Source organism: Macaca fascicularis, chromosome 4 (assembly GCF_037993035.2).
Source record: "Macaca fascicularis isolate 582-1 chromosome 4, T2T-MFA8v1.1".
In the NCBI taxonomy this organism is placed as follows: Eukaryota; Metazoa; Chordata; class Mammalia; order Primates; family Cercopithecidae; genus Macaca; species Macaca fascicularis.
The window spans coordinates 152,802,237-152,820,778 of record NC_088378.1 but is presented as its reverse complement, the minus strand read 5'-3'; the positions used below and the strand labels follow the sequence as shown (position 1 = coordinate 152,820,778).

General features: G+C 40.7%; 1 protein-coding gene across 2 annotated transcripts in view; it reads right to left on the bottom strand.

Annotated features, from left to right (window-relative positions):
- MBOAT1 (membrane bound glycerophospholipid O-acyltransferase 1) overlaps positions 1–18,542 on the bottom strand; it is a 111,160-nt gene that overhangs the window by 22,764 nt on the left and 69,854 nt on the right. Inside the window, exons 5-8 of one of the 2 annotated variants that reach the window (XM_005553938.5) lie at positions 7,504–7,559; positions 5,046–5,100; positions 3,019–3,202; positions 912–1,104 (exon numbers count right to left, since the gene is read on the bottom strand). In XM_005553938.5, the coding sequence (XP_005553995.3) occupies positions 912–1,104; positions 3,019–3,202; positions 5,046–5,100; positions 7,504–7,559 (488 nt within the window). The remainder of the gene's footprint in view (positions 1–911; positions 1,105–3,018; positions 3,203–5,045; positions 5,101–7,503; positions 7,560–18,542) is intronic. The other variant, XR_012434212.1, reaches the window with a different exon arrangement.

Genomic DNA, 18,542 nt, shown 5'->3' with positions numbered 1-18,542 from the left:
ACTTAAAACTTGAAGGATGAACTGAGAGGGAAGAGGAACTCAAGCAATTAAGTGCTACTCCCTCATTCGTGAGATGTGGGCTGAACCCTCGGAAATCAAGTTTAATAATCTATTTTATTTAATAAGCCAAGTCACTGCTCTCTGACATCAAGTGCAGGTCACCTGCAGCTAAGATGTCCAACTCCCATCCCTGAAAGGGTTCCAGTGTGATACAGACAGGGCCTCCATGCTTCATCAACACCCTTTCCCAGTCTCTAAGTACACAGACAGGTTTATAGCTCATGTTAGCAAAGCTTTATGCAACTGTAGTCTAAAATTGTTTGAAAGGAAAGAGATAAAAGCTTAATATGAACCAAGTTATCCCACAGGAAAAAAAAAAAAAGTGTGATAAAACCAAATGAAGTTGAACTCTCTACCAAAAAAAAAAAAAAAATCACTTGAAGTCAGCTTCTTTCTAAGACATAAAAACCTAACCAACAGTTCCTTAAAGAAGTGTAACCTAAATTAGCATGTGTGTTGGTCAGATTAATTCAAGGTGCATCCTATGTTATATAAAACCCAGAAAAATGACAAGAAAGCCAGATCATTCCGGAATTTCCCCTCAACTTTCCACTGCTTTACACGGCCAGCTTTGATTGGTAGAAGGAGAAGCTTCCAAGTTTTGACATCTGTTAATAACATTGGGTTTAAACAACGGCCAGGACGTTTTTCTCCTTATTGTGGAGAACTGAGTTTATGGAGGGTGGGAGAGAGGAGTGCTATGTTGGAATGTTAAAACTGACCCTGGCTCAACTGCCTCCCATTACGTGTTGAGCTTCTTTGATTAACTGATCCAAAATGTCGTTCTGGCTAAGCCATCCAAGGAGTAGCATTTCTCCCTCATTCATTTGCAGCTACTCCATCAAACTTACCTAAAGTCCATGCAAAGTAATACTTGGGCTTTGAGGCTTGCATGACAACATATAAGTAGCAGAGTCGAGCCGGAAAGCTTGCTTTCTGGACAAACCAGTCATCCACAAGGCAGGTGACAGGAAAGGTCTTCGTGAGCGTCAAAAACAAAAGGAGAGACACCAAGGTGATGCCCAACTTGTGTATCACAGCTCCCTGAAAATGGGGAAAAATCAGTGTCACCGTGCAGAAGGCTCAGGTGCGAAGAAAACAGCTTTGGCATGGGCCTGCTAAGGACAACATTGCTCCAACAGCTGCTTGGCATTATTCCCCAGAAGGAGTGGAAATAGGCATTCTTTTTCATGAGACAAATCTGACAATGGAGATTAGGTGCTATATTTAGATACAGAACATGCCTCTGACACTTGAGGGTTGAATGTATCTAGACTGGAAGAAAATCTCCATCAGCATATTCAGCGAACAAAATGCAAGTACTTATATTATCCAAAACACAAGAGAAATGGATAACAGGGTGGCAAGTTTCCATCGAGAAAAATGAAAAATGTTTGCACTTTTGCCTTCTATTCCTGTGACCAGCAGAGCCCAGGAAATGTCCTTGAGTCACCAGCAGAGAAGACAGAGGCTCAGGTATGAAGGATTCTGAGCAAGTAATTGAATACCTGGGCCAGCCAGGACATAGGCAGATAATGGGGAGCTCTAGACAGCCTTCCAGGATGGTTTAGATGTAGCCTACTCTGGAGTTAATTGTGTGCTGACTTTTTAAATTCCTCTGGACAGAGTGACTTTGCCCAGTTTTCCTGACATTTCAGGGAAAGTCCTTCAACATTCAACAGAACTCTAGTCTCCGACTTCATAAGAAAAAAAAAAAGACTTTTATTGGTAATATGGGCATAGCAATAGCACCTCCCTCAGAGGGCACCTTGGGGTTTAAGTGAATGAGTGTTTGCAAGGTCCTGTGAACAGTGCCTGGATCCCGGTTAAGTGCTTAGCACGCCCAGCCACAATTACAGCTATACCACTGATAGGCACTGCTCATGGATCCCAGCCCTTTCCCAGCTGTATGTCTTGAACTAAAACGCAACCTCACCACTTCAGCTTATCTGTGCACAGAAATGCAAGCGTTTCCTTGGAGAGTGGCAGAAAGACTCTCTGATGACATTATTTTATAAATAAAAGCACAAGAAGCATGAAAACACTAAGGTGACAGATACTGCCTAGAAATGCGGTCACTTTGGTGTCTCTCACAGCCATGGTGACTTCACTCCTAGATCGTTTTGGTAAAGCAGATGAACTTGAGATACTTGACCAGTCATAAGTGCTGAGAACCGAATGATGTCAAAAATCTCTAAAAACTGATACCTAATTAATAAATTCCTTACATTTTCAAATACTTAACTCATATTCTTTGCCAAGGCTTCAGCACTTTCAAAATATTTAACTCGAAATATCCTCATTTCCTTCCTTTCCCAATTTTCACCACTCCTTTCATTAATTACAAATGTCCCTTAAATACAGGATATTTGATCTCAGTAAATTCAGCATATTTGTAAAGTTCAGTGAGTTATCCTAATATTGACTAATATGAGATGGATAAAATTCAGGTTAAATTTTAAAATATTATTTCAAAAAGTCATCTTAAATTCTCTCAAGGTCAATATAAGCAAGCTTTGGGCATGCCAAGGTAAAACTGGTTTCTCTTGCAATAAGTGGGCTCTGCAAGAAAAACACATTAATTCCAGTTCCGCGGTCCCCCCACCTTCTATGACATATTATCTTTTGGCTATACTTGAATTTCAACTCATAAAGGCAAAACACCCATAGTATTCAAACATGTTAACTCCACAGTGCTGGGTACATTGTATGCACTAAATATTGACTGATGAACTTATTGCTTTCATTTTCCTAGCCGATGAGCTTCACAGTAAAATAAACACCCATTGCTCCAACATAGAACTGCTGCAAATAAGTAACTACACTGGTATTTTAAATAAATGAGAAAAGTTATTGGCCAAGCTTTCTGGTAAACTGTTTCGCTTCTTAATTAGAACCATTATTCGACAGAGTCAATCCTGGCAGCAAAACCCTATTCTCTAGACACTAAAAACTTACTGTGGGAGAAGGTTCTTGCAAACTGTGGAAACCTTTTTGCTTCCGGTTCACCTCCAGCAACTTCATGTGTATATGCTTCCCCTCAATGAAGGCTACGTAGTCCTTGAAATTGTTACAAGGACCAGCTATGACACTCATGAAATTGAGAAGGTAACTTAAGTACTCCAAAAAAGAGGGTTTCACTCTGTGAAAATAAAGTAAATAAATTGAAAATAAAGTAAATAAATTGAAAAGTCTTCGGTCTTTGCTTTTTCTTCAGAATCTGTAAATAAGCAAACACAAATGTTATCTCTGTAGATTCGATATATGACATGACCTTTCCTTGTTTTGTTTCTATAAAGTCGGCCGAGGAGAAATCTTGTGGAAAGGAAAGGTTAAAGCAGCAGGTGGCTCACAGCAGGCACAGAGCTCCATGGCGCCCTCTGCTGGCCAGACACAGCTGTAAGCACTCAGAGGTGGGCGAGGGCAAGTGCAACTCAGGCTGTGAAATGTCCTTTTCTCATCAACCTTCCCTGTCTACAGGACAAAACGAAGGTAACAAACATAAAGCAGGGCGGAGCCTGACCTAATGTTAGCTGATCGAGATCCTTCCAAATGGGAAAACTCCCTCCCGATTGCCAACATAAATACTAAACAAATGATGGGTGGAACCAGTTTCCACTGGAAGAGGCCACACAGAAGAACCGCAGTAGCAGCCTGTTGTCTGCTTTGGCAACCAGGCCTGAGTTCCTGAGCAACAGACCAGGGTAGTGGCAGGAAAAAAGCCTGTAGAGAACAGTTCTGTGTGGTGCTTTAATGGCATTTTGGAAGGCCTGTTCTAGCAAGATAGAATAAAGGCTCCCTGAAATGCCATTGCTAACCAGTTGCTGGAATTATCCCCTATAGCAGGGGTCCCCAACCCCTGAGGCTCAGACTGGTATTGGTCTGTGGCCTGTTAGGAACTGGGCCAACAGCAGCAGGTGAGCGGCATGTGAGCAAACGAAGCTTCATCTGTATTTACAGCCTCTCCCCATCACTCACATTACCTCCTGAGCTCCACCTAATGTCAGATCAGCAGTGGCATTAGATTCTCAGAGGAGTGCGAACCCTATGGTGAACCGTGCCTGCCAGGGATGTAGGCTGTCACTCTTTATGAGAATCTAATGCCTGACGATCTGTCACTGTTCCCCATCACCCCTAGATTGGACCACCTCGTTGCAGGAAACAAGCTCAGGGATCCCGCGGATTCTACATTATGGTGAGTTGTATAATTATTTCATGGTGTATCATAATGTAATAACAATATAAAGTGCACAATAAATGTAAGGCCCTCCTGAAACCATCCCCCCCACCACCACCTGCAACCCTGGGTCAGTGGAAAAACTGCTTTCCACTAAACTGATCCCAAACAGGTTGGGGACTGCTGCCCTATAGCCCTCCACCATGGCTGCACCCAATGTGCTACCCCACATGCCATCTTTATTCTCAGATCAAAGTTATTCCCTCCCCTCCCACTTCTTCTCCAACACTCCCCCTTCCTACTTCATATCAACACTGGCAAAGCCAGCTGTAGCCCTCCTCCTGTATTTAACTCAGCTATACTCACCTCTCCTGCCCTACTTCCTATCTTCTTTCACAGTGGCATTTAATCATACTGACACTGATCATTCACTATGCTTTAGGACCCCCAAGACACATGCCCAATAAGAATACTTCCGGAGTAAACATAACAACCCCAGGGAAGGAGAGCCTTGCAGATGTACAGTTCTATTTACTCTTTGACCCAACAGATTCTACTTCTGAGACTCTATGCTATAGTTCTACCCTAACACATTTCAAAATGACCTAATACAAGGTTATTCATCACTTAATCATTTGTAAAAGTCAAAGACCGGTAACAATGCACATGTTCATCAATAGCAGATTCATAAAATAAATGATATTAAATCCATAGAACAGAATTAATGTGCAGATATTTTTTAAATGAGGAAAATCTCTAGATACTGATATGCAAAGGGCTCGTTAATATATCATTACACTTCACTTACTTGATAGCAAGTCGATGTTGTTCAGCAGAAAGGTCTTCAGCTCTTCGACCTAATCCTATGAAAAAGAAAAGAATTTAGAAATAAGATGCTTGAAGTGAATTCGATGACAAATTTTAAAAGGCTCTTATCAAAGTCATTTGAACCAGGTAATCTTTGTTTGCTTCATAAATCATAAAGAGTTCCTGTTTCCATTTTTTTTTAATGCCCTGGACCAAAAGAGCTACTCATAAGTACATGTGTGAGAAGCAAAGTCTCTGTAGGTTCACATGGAGAGGGAAGGATTCAAAGTTTTCTCCTACTTAATCTGCACAGTATGACATGGACCCAGAGAACCCTCCCCATCTGGGAGTTCCTTGCCACTTTGTATATGTCTTCCCTGATACATCAGAGAGAGCATCTTGCCTTTAACAGGCTGCCACAGCTTAAAAACCTCCCTGGTTGCACTAGGTGCAGACACCTACTACCAGCTGAGAGCTTGGTTGTAGGACATAATGGAAAAAGAAACAGGAGACTTTCCTCTTCCAAAAAAAGGGGGGGGGGGGGAATGTAATCTTGAGTGTGAGAAAATTACAAAGGAATTATCAGCGTTTTCTTCTTTTTATCATTTGTTTGTATCAGAAAAACTCCCAACCAAGTCACATCTGTGCTTTCTGTGAAATGTACACATTAACGCAGAGTCAAAGAAACTGAAGTATTATCTTAAAAGCAATATGTCAACTGTAAAACTGTATATTCAGCTAAGGCTGAGTATAGTCACCAACCATGAAGGCAATTCAAAACCATGCCTAAGAGGAGGTAGAGTATTTCTGGAATTTACTTGTTCCTCCCACACACCAGAAAAAAAAAAGAAAAGAAAGAAAAAGGCAAGTAAACATTTTGCTGCATTTAAGGGATGTTCCAGGAAATATGGTAAACTGAGAATGCTTTAAAAAGTAAATTTAGGCAACAAGGCTGCTTAAAAAGAAAAAAGAAGCAGTGCTTTTAAAAACATTTTTATAAGATCTCATCAAATAGTAATCTCTGGCAATCCTAGAAATTAAACTGATTTTAGCTATTGATTTCAGTTGCTAATGTCTATAACCACTACCAAGGGGACTTTCCAACTACAAGTAGAGTGACTAACTCACCCTGCTTTGCTCAGGACTCTCTGATTCTGGCACTGAAAGTCACATCTTCTGAAACCTTTTAGTACTGGGCAAACCAGGACAGTTGTTTACCCTAGAAAGACTCCATCCTTGGTATAAAACTACCCGGTTCTCTACAGAATGACTAAATCACCAAGTATGAACTAGGAATACACTAGGTCAAATGAAATTAAATCAGTTCACAAGCTTTAAGGAAAAATAAGGAAACTAGCTGTCAGAGATAAATTTCAACCTGTCAACATATAAAAAAAAAAATGTTAACAGTCAAAAAGTGCTTGTTAGAGCAGTACAAATCCACAGAATATACTTTTACTAATTGTTCCTGGCCTCTCTAAAGCCCATATTGAAATCTTCCACCCTGAAATAATCTTCCTCCTTTCTTGGAACCCAGTCTGAACAATGTAAATCACACTTTCTGGCCATTTTTAGGCAGTGCCTGAGTGAAGAAAATGTTCAGCTTTACACAAACAGAAGATTCTTCCTTTTCCCAGCTTTGTTGTTGTTGTCGTCGTTGCTGTTGCTGTTGTTGTTGTTGAGTCTCGCTCTGTCACCCAGGCTGGAGTGCAGTGGCACGACCTCGGCTCACTGCAATCTCTGCCTCCTGGGTTCAAGTGATTCTCCTGCCTCAGCCTCCTAAGTAGCTGGAATTACATGTGGGTGGCACATGCCACCACGCCCGGCTAATTTTTGTATTTTTAGTAGAGACAGGGTTTCATCACGTTGGTCAGGCTTGTCTCAAACTCCTGACCTCGTGATCCACCCACCTCGGCCTCCCAAAGTGTTGGGATTACAGGCGTGAGCCACCGTGCCTGGCCCTTTTCCCAGCTTTTTATAGGGAATTATCATTAGATAATTTTCCAAGCCAAACAAATAAATGAAAACAAAAACAAAAACAACCTAGCATTTAAAAATGATTAACCAGCCAATACTATTTAATCTTTCATTAGCTTGTGAGCTTCTCAGAGATTAAACCAAAGCGAAAAGGATGTCACTTCTTTTCAACAGATTTGAAAACAAAGGGCAGAGAGTATCATAAATTAACTTAAATTTAAAACATTGTAAGGATAAACAGAAAACACAGAGTTCTCAGTACAAATACGTCAGCAAATCCAGACTGCCGATTCCGCAGGAAAATGGTGAATCATGGCTGGAAAAGTGAAAGGCTATGATTGACGAGGCCTGGAAATTTTGAACAAGATAAAGCAAGATCTGCCAGCATTTGTCCAAACTTTGGACTGTGTACACCGTATAAAAAGATGAGCTCTGCATGTCAGGCTCACTCTGAGAACTAAAAGGAGGGTTGCTATTCTCACCATCATGAACTTGAAATGCCAAGGTTGTGATCTTCTGAGTGACAATCATCAGAGGCCTGGAAGGAAGATAGAAAATAATTAAGATTGGCAAGAAGGCCATTGATGTGCTCTGGCTGTGCTCCCACCCAAATCTCATCTTGAATTGTAGTTCCCATAATTCCCACGTGTCATGGGAGGGGCCCAGTGGGACGTCATTGAATGATGGGAGCAGTTACCTCCATGCTGTTCTCGTGATACTAAGTGAGTTCTCACAAAACCTGATGGTTTTATAAGGGGCTTCCCCTTCTCCCTTCACTCTGCAGTTCTCCTTGCTGCTGCCATGTGAAGAAAGCCATGTTTGCATCTCCTTCTGCCATGATTGTAAGTTTCCTGAGCCTCCCCAGCCATAAGGAACTGTGATTCAATTAAACCTCTTTCTTTATAAATTACCCAGTCTTGGGTATGTCTTATTAGCAGCGTGAGAACGGACTAATACAGCCTTTGGAAAGAAACTTTTATTCTATTTCTCTGGATGGTGGTTTTTTTCATCTCAAAGTTTATTAAATAAAATACAAAAATAATGAATTTGAAATAAACCATTTTTATTTCCCTTCGAAATCACTTTACATAGGTAGATATAACAACAGTGAATAACAAGCTCACATTGGACACTCCAGTGTTGTTAATTGGTGTGGCCCCTGGACCAGCACCATCAGCATGCCCAGGAGCTAGCTGGAAATGCAAACTCCATTCCAGACCTAGAAAATGAGAATCTGATTTGTTTAAACTCTATTGCCCAGCGGGGAATGCAGTGACATAAACATGGCTCACTGTGGCCTCAACCTCCTGGGCTCAAGCAATCCTCCCACCTCAGCCTCCCAAATAGTTAGGATTACAGTTATGTACCATCGCACCCGGCTAATTTTTGTAATTTTTTGTAGAGACTGGGTCTTACTGTGTTGCCCAGGCTGGTCTCGAACGTGAGCTCAAGTGATCTTCCCACATGAGCCTCCGAAAGTGCTGGGATTACAGATGTGAGCAACCATGCCCACCTGAGAATCTGCATTTTAACAAGATTGCCAGGGAATTCACTCATTAAAATGTGAGAAGAGCTTGTTTGGAAGATACCTAATCCAGTGCACTGATGCCACCTGGATAGACAGATACACAGGCTCCTTCATCTAAAAGTGTTCTTCTATGCTTTGTTCTATAAAAGGCAATTCTTCCATACACATGAAGTAGAAGACACATTTGTAAAATGCAACCGCCTTTTTGCGGTTTATTGGCCAACAATAACACCAACTTTAATTTGGAAAAAGCCATCAAATAAAAACTTGCCTGAGAAGTGGCATCTATGTCAACAAGGCTGCCAAGATATCTTAATGAGGGGAAGAAGAGTCTTTTTTTAACAAATAGTATTGGCATAATGAGATGTACACAGGAAAGAACACAAAAATCAATTCAAAATGTATCAAAGACCTAGATCTAAGAGCTAAAACAAGAGAACCCTTAGAAGAAAACATAAGTATAAATCTTTGCGACCTCAGGTTGGGCACTGGTTTCCAAAAGCACAAACAATAAAAGAAAAAAATAGATTAAATGAATATCATTGGAATTTAAATGTTTGTGCTTCGAAGGACACATACCACCCAAGAAAGTGAAAAGATGTTTCACAGAATGCAAGAAAATATTTGCAAACCATGTATCTGATAAGGGACTTTACTAGACTATATAAAAAAAACTCTTACAACTCAATAATACAAACCACTTTTAGGCCACATCTGATGTTGTCAATGACACTCATCCACTTCTCTGTGAGTCTATTTTCTTATCTCATTACTCTCATCCTAATTCCCATTTTCCAACTCTTGAAAATAATGAAGATATATTGTAAACTATAAATATATGTAAATAAGATAAACTATTTTAAAGAAAGTACCAACAAATACCCTTTGAAATCTTACCACTATTACCCAAATTTATATCTTATTTGCAATATCTTTATGTCTTAAAGCCCAATGGCCAGTGTTCATTATTTGAAACAAAATTGCTAATGTTGTACACGAGGCTGAGAGAGAGAAAGAGAGTTTGGCTGTGAAAGAAGAGAAGGAAGGTCATCTTCTCCACCAGATCTGGTGAGGCAGGTAGAGCAAGATGTACTCACAGATGACAGCCACTTACACCATGCTCTTTTACATTGAAAACAAAATTGCTCTCGCAGAAGCATGAGGTTTTGGTCCTCGTAATAAGGGCTGCATTAAAGCTTTTTTAGACTAGACTGTAGCTCACCCTCCTGACAACAAGACTTCTGACCCATAACACGTAACAGATGACAAGGGCTATTTTTCTTGAAAGAGATTCACTCTAAGCATCACATTCAAGGTGGTTTCCAAACACGGCCTTCAAAGCACAAGAGTTTTCTTTCCAAAGCCTTTTTGTCTTATTTTGCTCTGTCTGAACGACAAAAAAAAAACCAACCTCCAGGACCCAGCCTTCCTTAAAAAAGCCCAGTGTGCCAACCATGCTATTTGCAAACCAAGAAAGTTCCTATGTTCAACTGATAAAGAGATAAGATATGTCATTGTATTAGCCTACCTTTCTGTCTCTGTAGAAAGAGAACATTTGTTTTCCTCTATATTGGGTTAGACCTAATGTATTCCATGATTGGGTGGTACATGTTAAGCAAAATATTTAGTAGCCTGATATTCACATGTGCTGTGGCCATGAGAATGCACCTCTCAGATCTGGTTCTGTGCGAGTGAGCTGGCCCCATTGCTGCGATTTTACCCATGATCACACTGAGGCCATGCCTCCCTCGGGCTGCTCCCAGCTCTGACTGAGTACAGCAGGGATACTTAGGCAGGCCCCTCCCTACAAACTGTGATTCTCATCTGTCCAGGAATCTTATCTCACTCAAGGACTCTCTACTGAATTTGCCAAAACTGTCTTAGAACTGCACTCCTATCCAGGACCTCTCTTCCTTCCTTCCCTTTTTCCTTCTCAGGCGTCAAACCTGCATTTCAATCTGTTGGCTATTCCAGCCTCATCCATTTCCCCCTCCAATTTCCCTAGCAGGCATTTCACCAAACAAATCTCTTATATGCCTGTTTCCAGCTTGGCATCTGCTTTTCAGAGAACCCAGACTAATGCAGTACATAATACTGAAGAGCTAGAGCAAAGTCAATAAATACTAATTATTCAATATAAAATCTGTACCATTGGGTCTATGTAAAAGCCATACTGTCATTCCTCAGAAAAGATGTTTTTATAGAAAAAAAATTAGAAGCTATGGGTCAAATGTTGTCACACATCATCTAGACCATACTTTCAACAATATATTGCTTCCATTTTAGATAGCTAAAGAAGTTAATTTAAATATTTAAATTTAACAATCTAAATAAAAAGAAATAACTCACATACTCACATGACAGTGAGTTTATAAAACACGATGAACTAGTAACTTGTAAAAATGCTGATCTAAAAGCAACTAAAAGGAAAAAGAGCTTAGAATCTTCCTACATGCTTACTTTTGTGCAGTGCAAGGAAAAGCACCATACTGTCTTTCTCAAAACAAGTTCTCTCTGAACACTTTTTAATTTGATGAATTTATTTAAACTTATAGAGAGATCTGATATGAAAATTTACTTTGCCCAAGTTACTAAGACTCGAGAATCAAATCCTTAGAGTTACTGACTTAAGATAAAACTTAAGTCGTCTATGTCATACTTCAATCAAATCATAAAACAATCCAGAACACATTTATTGATTTATTATTGGAATTCATGTTCTTTTTTTTTTTTTTTGCAAAAAAATACAAAACTCAGTACAGAAGAACATACTAAAAGCACAGGAAGGACAAAAAAAGGAGGAGATCCATAAATGGCTCCTTGATGCAGCCCAACAATTTCCTTAGGATTATGAGGCCTCCGAACTTGAGCTTCCCTCAGATTTTCACCTCTCCAACCTTGTATTTAAACATACTTGTCAATTATAGGATCCAAGGAAACCAACCTGGAGTTGGACAGACTCCAGCATGGATGAAGTAAGGCTATTTTCCTTTTGTCCTATTAATTATTTTTATTATTTAAAAAAGCCAAAGAAAAATCTTATGTTTCTTCTCGAAACTAAGATAATTAGTCAAGACTAGAAAATGAAATATAATAGAATGGGAAAAGGTAAGAGAAAACAAGTAGCTGAAGATACGTTTGAAGTAAAAAGGAAGGTAGAACAATGCCAGCGCCCCCCATTATTGCCTTCTGATACAGACTCCAGGCAATTCACTAGATGTGGTACCCATTCATTCATTCCCAACATCAACTTCTAACCAAAAATAACTTATCTTTAAAACATTAAACAAAATCTTAGATTTGAGCAATATTTCAATAAAACCTACCTATTTTACCTTAATCTTTGGACCTAAAGTGGTAGAGTTCTGATGTCCCAGTAAAGGTAGGATGGGACAATGAGATAACCCAGCCATTGGTTACTGGTGTTGGAAGAGCCAACCAATCACACATCTGGCTGGCCAGCATCAAGATGAACTGACATTCAAGACTCTGATATTGTCCTAACAGGTAATTTTAGAACCAAAAGGCTCTACTTCATATCTTTATTACTTCCTTTGCTTATAATAAAAATCCACTTGTGGTACTTAAATAGTAGAAAAGCAGGAAGTCAGGCAAGCAAGAAGTTTGGCAGGGTAAGAGAATACAAGTTCAACAAACTTCCACTCAACAGCAACCTAGACCACTACTGCCATCTTGCACAACTCCAGTGGGTGCCAAGATACAATGTGACCTGTACAACCTGTAGCTCAAACCCAGTAGCAAGGGACAGAGAAAGCTCAAGCAGCATTTCTTCACCTCCCTATTGCTTCTGCCTCTCCTATACCCTCCCCACACTCCCTGAATGACTGCAGAGGAGGAGGATGATATTACAGCTTCAGTGAAATGCTCCCAATTCCTATCAATTATGCCGGCATGAAGGGAGAAAATAAGCAACTCCAGAAGTTGCAGCAAAGGAAGTACATAGTTCTACCGGGCTCCCTAGGGATGCAAATAAAGGCAGAGATCACTCCTCTGGACTCATTTCAGAGTTCCCTGGTATCTATTCAGAACAATCCAGGGGTCAACTAGAGTAGGAAAGCTTTTACTCTTTTAATTTCTTCAAAAATTTAACTTCTATATTTTGGCACTCAACAGCAAAATCACCAATTCTCTATTTGAGCAAGAACCCATCGAATATACTTGGTATAACTTACGTCTGCAGAACTGAATTCCAAGTGACTGCACTAGTTTTTGAAAAGCTGGCAGCAGCATGAAAAAGAAACCTGAAATAAACAAATCTTGAAATCTCTTTGCAAATATCCTCTTTTATCCTTATTATGGAACCCAATTATTTGAACTGGCCTGGTCAGATGGAGTGACCAAGATGTCACAAACCAACAGAGGAAAACATTGTGCATGGAACAACAGGACAAATGATCTTCATCACTAGCAAGAGGTACAGGCAAGTAATATTTCTATTACACCCAGTTAAGGCAACAAGGAACACAAATGGCAGTTGTTCCAATTCTGTTAGCTTCAGTGTACCATAACCTTTTAACATGCATGCAAATATATTTAAATAAAATTCCAGGATTTTCTCTCATTATTATAGTAATATAAAACAGTAGAATGAGTATCAAAATCACCAATACTGTTTTTGCATTTTCAATATTTCCTTTCACTCTTTTTCTATATATGTCCACATTAAAAAGAAAAATGCAATCTTGGGACATGTATTTGTCTTGCGGTTTTTATAGTCTTTGAAAATATCATTTTCAATGGAGGCATATTAGCACCATAATTTAATCATTCAACTCTTTTAGACCATTTAGGATGTTTCTGGTTTATCACCATTATTGACAACAGCTGAACATCTTTATGAACAAATTTTGATTTTCTGATGGTAATTTAACTCCTAGGAATTTATCCTATCATAGGACATGAACTTTAAAAAAAAAAATCTTGCTTGAAATGGATGGTGAAACTGCCTTCCAGAAGAGTTATTTATGGCAGTTTACACTCCCCCTAGCAGTACATAAGAGTTCTCATCTCATAGTGTTTGCAACAACACGTGGGCAAATCAACCTGCCATCGTGATGGGAGAGCAATTATCTGCCTGAATCTGGCCTACCATGGCAAAAGGAAATAAGAGTTCTTGCTGGGGCCCTCCAAAGAAAACTCGATTTGCACCCTTCTGTGAGCAAAAAGGAAGAATCAGTTTGCTCTTACACACCTAAAAGGAACCAAGTACCAGCCGTATTACAAGCAATCATTGAGCTTCCCCCAGGAGAAGAGGAAATACTCTAGTGCTTTTAACAGCCCACATTCACAGAGAAAACATATAGGACATTCACCACCACATGTATTGATATGAATTGTATCAGCAGCACCAATAAAAGTGTGTCTTGTTTGTTTCTCTTACCATTAATTCCAGTCCAGTCCATGAAAACTTGATTACTCTTAGAATGATAAATACAATTTCAAGTCCCAGAATAACCTGAAGTACAAGTTTATGTGTTCTCCAAAATTACACATACACACACACACACACACATATATATATATATGTTGTTTGACACAAACACTAACCTCATCTGATCCCATTCAATTCCTATCTGTGCTCTTATTCTGAAGGCATAATAAAGTATGCTAAATATTTAGATTTGCATGCATGCTCAAAAGAGAATGCCTATACATCAGGCTGCTTTAAAACACCAGGTTCAACTTCAAAATACTACTTTATCTCTTGACAAAATCCTAAACAAGATATTTCAACTGCAATAGTAGAGTTAAATCAATTCCATTCTGATGAACTTGTGGTTTGCTTGCATGCCTGTAATGAGAATAAATACTGGTAAAGAACCTCTCTAATTGGCAATTTGTGATTTAAAACATTTTGTCAATTTCAGGTTGGTATGTACTCTCCATGGGTGTTAACTGACATTACCCAGGAAGAGGGATTTATGGTAGTGAGGCAGTGTGCCTTTATGGTGGTAGGGAAAAATAATGCTGCTTAATAATGATAAAAAGAAAAAAAGACAACATACCCTTCGAGAACTAGATAGTAGGGCCACTCAGTAATTAGAGAACTGAATCACGTGCAATTTTCAAGCAGATTTTTATTCTGTATTATTTCCCTAACAACAGTGTCCTTTCTAGTTCAAACATTTTATAGCTTTGTGGGTAACATCAGAGATTTCTTAATACAAGGAGATCCAAAAAATGCCAGAGAATAAACAACTCTCGAGGACATTTATCAAGACTACGTGGCTGAAAGCGAGGTTGACAGGAACTGATTTCCATCCTCCTCTGGTGTCAGACCCCCAAATCCACGACATTCAGAAACACGTGACTGTTTTCCACAAATGCCCTTTATTTTTTCCCTTTGGTAACTTCAGAACTCTGATTACACCCAAAATGATGTGGAAATTATTCAAGAGTTTATGGTTTTAATAAAACAAATGGAGATGTGACAAGAACAGCCAGAGATGCAGACGGTAGAGGCATCCTTATCCCGTACGATCAGGATCAGGGGACGGTTGTTAATTCATCAAAAGGTGGGGATCATAAAACAATGCGCATGAGCTTCCTAGGGCGGCTGTGAGAAATTACAAGCTGGGTGGCTTACAACCACAGAAATGCTTTCTCTCACAGTTCTTGAGGTTAAAAGTCCAAAATCAAGAGATCTGCAGGACTGGTTCCTTCTGGAGGCGCTGAGAGAGAATCTGCTCCGTTCTCCTTCCTCGCTTCCGGTGGCTGACGGCGACCCTTGAGCCCCTGGGCTTGCAGCTGCAGTACTCCAGTGTTGGCCTCCGTCTTCACACGGCCGTCTTCCTCTATGCATGTCTGTGAGTCTGTGCCTCATGGCTTTCTTACCAGGACACAGTCATACTGGATCTAGGGCCCACTCTAACCCAGTGTGCCCTCATTTGTTTGTTTTGTTTGTTTGTTTGTTTGTTTTGAGACCAGGTCTCACCCCGTCGCCCAGGCTGGAGTGCAGTGACGTGGTCTCGGCTCCCTACAACTTCCATCTCATGTGATTCCCCTGCCTCAGCCTCCCAAGTATCTGTGGGACTACAGGTGTGTGCCACCACACCCCACTAATTTTTGTATTTTTTTGCAGAGATGGGGTTTCACCATGTTGGCCAGGCTGGTGTCAATCTCCCAGCCTCCCAAAGTCCCAAAGTGCTGAGATGACAACTGTGAGCCACGGTGCCCTGCCCAATGTAACCTCATCTTATCTTAACTAATTGCATCTGCAAAGACTATTTCCAAATAAGGACATATTCTGAGGTGCTGGGTGGACATGAATTTTGGGAGGATACTATTCAACCCAGTACACAATGATACACTCATATTTTAACCTTCTTTTTTTTTTTTTCTAAGACAGGGTCTTGCTCTGTTGCCCAGGTGGAATACAGTGGCATTATCACAGCTCACTGCAGCCTTGACCTCCTGGGCTCAAGCAATCCTTCTACCTCAGCCTCCTGAATAGCCAGCACTACAGGTACACACCACCACACCCAGCTGAGTGTTTAATTTTTTTGTAGAGATGGGGTCTCACTATGTTGCCCAGGCTGGTCTCAAACTCCTGGACTCAAGTGATCCTCCCACCTCAGCCTACCAAAATGCTGAGATTACAAGCATGAACCACTGTGCCCAGCCTTAACTTTCTATACAAACTTAAAATATGTAACTAGACATTCATTCTGCAGTCTTTGCTCGCTTCTGTCTCCTATCACCGGGCCTGGTCACTGCCTCCTGAATAATGAACTAAGGAGCTTTCGACACAGGACCGAAGTGTTTCCTTGGAGTGCAGAGCTGCTGAAAGATGGCATCTCTCTCACACAAACCCCAGCCACTACCTCCAGAGTCATTCCCTCTAGCACAGGCTGAGAAGGTAAAAGAAAGTAAAGATGCTTGCAAAAGCCATCTGAGTGAAGAATCCTTCATGTTTATACTTCCTTCTCCCAACCCCCAATTCTTTCAGCATTCTCACTCACATTTAATTCAATGGCAATTATTTTTAATAGACTAAACTTATTTTGGTGGCTCTCCAAGAGACCCAACCTAGATTTAGAGAAACTATTCTCTCTCCTTTCACGTTCATATATAATAAGCTTACATGTAAGTTGTGATGGTCAATTTTGTGTGTCAACTTGACAGGGCTCAGGGATGCTCAGGTAACTGGTAGAACATTGTTTCTTGGTGTGTCTATGAGGGTTTGCAAAAGAGATTAGCATTTGAATCCATGGACTGAGCAAGGAAGATCCACCCTTGTCAGTGTGGAAGACCATCATCCAATCCTTAGAGGGCAGGAACAGAAAGGCGAAAGGAAGGACTCATTCTCTTTCTCCTTGAGCTGAGACATCATCTTCTCCTGCCCTCAGGTATCAGAGCTCCTGGTGTGCAGGCCTTTGGACTCTGGGACTTACACTGCTAGTTCTCAGGCCTTCAGCCTCAGACTGAAACATACCACCAGTTTTTCTGGATCTCTAGCTCACAGATGGCAGATGGTGGGACTTCTTGGCCTCCATAATCACATAAGCCAATTCCCATAATAAATCCCCTCACATAAAAATCCTATTGGTTCTGTGTCTCTAGAGAATCCTGATACTGATACATACATACAACGGCAATAAACAAGTTTGGGAATAAACACATAAAACACTAGCTAAGTGTATGACACAATGGATGAGGGCCACCAGCTACAAACACTCTGTGCACCAGGGACAAGATATGACAGACAGGCAATAGTAGCACCAAACCTTCAGAGCCAGGCAAGAGACCTCCTGCTACCTGAGATCCAAATGCATGACTCTGGGGTGCAGGGAGCCAGGGGGAGGGAGGGGATGAGGACCAGGGAAGCTTTTTAAGGAAAGTGATATTTGAGTTGAGTTTCTAAAAATAAAGTAAGAGATTTCCAGGTTGATAAAGATAGGAAGGGCTTTCTATCAGGGGAATGAGCAAGGCACAGGCACAGAGGCAGGAACTAACCCAGCGTGTGTGCAGACCACAAACTTTTCTGCATTGTACAGTGGGAGCAGATGGCAGGAGATGAAGACTTAGCAGGTCCAGAGCATCATCAGCTTTGTATTTTAGAACCTCATTCTCATTTTTTCTTTTCTTTTCTTTTTTTTTTTTTTGGACACAGTGTCTTGCTCTGTTACCCAGGCTAGAGTGCAGTGAGCACAATCATAGCTCATTGCAGCCTCAATCTCTTGGGTTCAAGAGATTTTCCCACCTCTACTTCCTGAGTAGCTGGGACTACAGGCACGTACCACCACATCCAGCTAATTTGTTTTTTTGTTTTTTTGTTTTAATTTTTAGTAGAGATGTGGTCTCATTATGTTGCCCAGGCTGGTCTCAAACTCCTGAGCTCAAATGGTCCTCCTCCTCCTCTTGCTACCTTGGCATCTCAAAGTGCTGAGATGATAGGTGTGAGCCACTGTACCTGGTCTAGAATCTCATTCTGATGAGTGTAGAGAGCAAAGACTGGAGAAGGACAGAAGGAAGGACAGCCAGTCAGGCAGGTGTTGCAGGCTTGGGGTGGTCCAGGGTGGTGGCAGTGGGCATGAAGGGCAGTGGTCGGATTCTAGCGATAGACAGGCTGTCTCACTGAGAGGACCTGGTGACACAAGGACGCGGGTGGTAAAGGAAAGGCTCTCTCGTACCTCCACAGGCACCTGTCTTGCATTTCTGTGCTCTTGCAAAGCCCTCCCTTCTGCCTGGAATGTCCTTCCTCCTGCCTAGAATACACAGTGTCTCTGGAACCTGGCATTTACCTAACATATTGGCCACTCAAAAGTTGTCGCAGAAATGAATAGATGCTTCCTGCCTTAAAAAGAGAAGAAGATATATATGAGCCATAGGTATTAATGTCATTTCAGCCAGTCAGCGATTTTTATTTAATATCCCAACCAATATGGATGTTTAATAATGAGTCTCCTGGAAACCTTAAAGAAAAGAATAGTAAATACTAGAGTATTTAAAGCATTCATTTCTTGACCACCT